Source organism: Oryzias melastigma, linkage group LG12 (genome assembly GCF_002922805.2).
Source record: "Oryzias melastigma strain HK-1 linkage group LG12, ASM292280v2, whole genome shotgun sequence".
Taxonomy (NCBI): Eukaryota; Metazoa; Chordata; class Actinopteri; order Beloniformes; family Adrianichthyidae; genus Oryzias; species Oryzias melastigma.
In genome coordinates, this window is record NC_050523.1 from 13232013 (window position 1) to 13234173 (window position 2161).

General features: G+C 42.3%; 1 protein-coding gene across 1 annotated transcript in view; it reads right to left on the reverse strand.

The window, feature by feature from the left end:
• Positions 1–2161, reverse strand: part of cplane1 (ciliogenesis and planar polarity effector 1) — a gene marked incomplete in the record, with an annotated part of 19731 nt that overhangs the window by 16149 nt on the left and 1421 nt on the right. The window contains 9 exon segments of the mRNA XM_024299289.2: positions 80–280; positions 377–626; positions 747–929; positions 999–1102; positions 1176–1332; positions 1406–1506; positions 1587–1819; positions 1907–2026; positions 2105–2161. Coding sequence (XP_024155057.1) covers positions 80–280; positions 377–626; positions 747–929; positions 999–1102; positions 1176–1332; positions 1406–1506; positions 1587–1819; positions 1907–2026; positions 2105–2161 — 1406 coding nt within the window.

A 2161-nucleotide genomic window follows, 5' to 3' on the forward strand; every position in this document is an offset into this window, starting at 1 on the left:
GCCTAAAAAAAACATACAAAACAAAGTATTAATCCATCGTATCAAAACAGCATCTAAATGAATATAAAACGTAATAAACCTGCATGCTTGCTAGAAGCTCCATAGTACCGCCCGATCCTGACTGGTTCTGCAAGAAGAGCGGCAGCCTAGATCCAGTGGTGGCTTCTGAAATGATGGAGTCTGTCATGCTTGGCCGTTGTGTGAACGTGGCTTTGAGCTCCTCGAAGCTGCTGTCCAGATTCCAGCTACAAACAGAGTCCAGCCACGCCTTCACGTGAACCTACAGTGGTAGACACAGACACAAAAACAAAACAAAGGTCAATTATGTAACAAAAAAGCAAAAGAAAAATTAAAAATACCTAATTTGTCAAATCACCTTTGATTGATCTAGTTTGCAGGTGGTTGCCTCAAGATCTTTGCATATGTCCTTCAGGAGTGCTTTCAGCACCAGGGCAGGAGAAGGCCGGTCTGACACCCTCATAACTGTGGCCATGTAACCATCAGATACGATGAGATAAAACAGGCGTGGATGCCAGGTCACAGAATACCGCTGCCTCAGGAGGTCGCGCACGGACATGCTGGAGCTCGACAGAGATGCTTCACCTTTACCCACAGACACTGGCGGCCTGCAGAAAACAGAAATAAAAATTACTCACACTGGAGTTTTACCTTAATATGCTTAAAATCAATAATGTAGACAAAAATAAGACAGTTAAATAGTGAAATGTCTTAATAGTAATATGAACCTGTAAGTGACCAGAGGGTGTAAGGGCAGAAAGTGTGCAGGACCGAAGTCAACGCTGCAGCCGGAGCTTGTCAGAGAGAGAAGCCCCCCAAGACGAACCACCATAAGAAGAGAGCCTCTTTTCAACATGCAGGCTAAAAAAAGCCCTCCAGGTGACCAGCTGACACTTCCCACCCAATAAGACCTATAAGAGAATATCTGTCAGGACTCACAGTGGAAAACATTCCTTCTTTAAATAAAAATGTATTCTGACCTTATATACTTAGAAGGGATGTCCACTTTCTTGCACCCACATCCCCCAAGACTACTCGATACAGAGATGAAATTCTGTGTGCTCACAAAAAGTACCTGCGTAGCCTGAAAAATACAATTTTAAAAATCTGTTCTGGCTATTTTGTCAACAGTGAAGCAAAGAAAAATGAACGCCAACCTGAGGTTTTCTCTGGTTCAGGGCGATGGCTAAAAGCAGGCCATCTGGGGAGAAGGAAGGAACTAAAGCCCCTCTGGATTTCACTGGCTGACATGGAGGGGTTAGACGGGGCATAGGGTACTTCTTGGTGACCCAATGTACACTGTAACGAACAAAGCTACATAGGAAAGTGTCCACAGTTAGCATAATGTTAAATTAAAGTTCTTTATGACACAGAGCTATTTACTCACCCCACGGATTGACCTTCTTTCCACTGAATTTTAAGCATAGTAGTGATGAGGTTCTCTCCAGATGTGAAAACAAACGCTGATAAACAAGCATCACCTATAACCTGCAAATGTTTAAAGAATAAATAAGAAATACTTTGAAATAAAATACTAAAAAAACAATTTATTAAGTCACTTTACAAACCTCAGTTTTGACAAAGATGGCAATCTGAGATGCTTCTTTATCTCCATGAGAAGGCAAGATGGTTTCTGCAAGAGGCTGTATGAGCACCCAGTGTCCTTTAACGGGGCCGTCCCGCAGGAATGCCAAAACCCTGGAATCCACACACTCCCACAGAAACACTTTGCCACTCGTGGCTGACAGGAGGACACGCATCCCGTCACATGAAACTTGGAGAGAAAGCTTTGTCGATGTGCCTGTGAAATGTATTTAAAATATCCTACTGTGATTTAAAAGATTGAGAAAAATATATATTTAAAAAAATTAATTAATTCAATGTATACCTTGAGATGAAGTGATTATCTGAACTACTTCAGGGACCGCTGTGGCAGTCTTCAACAAATCCTTATCTCTGTTCCACAGAAACAATTCTCCTGACACAAGAAGCCCGCAAAGCCACAATCCTGGTAAACCAACAGAGACATGATGAAACATTTACAGTGGTCATCTTTCAGAGACTTTAGTGAATCCACTAAACGCACCGTTTGAAGAGGATGCCATTGTCACCACACTGTTGAGCAAAGGATGAAGTTTCGGTG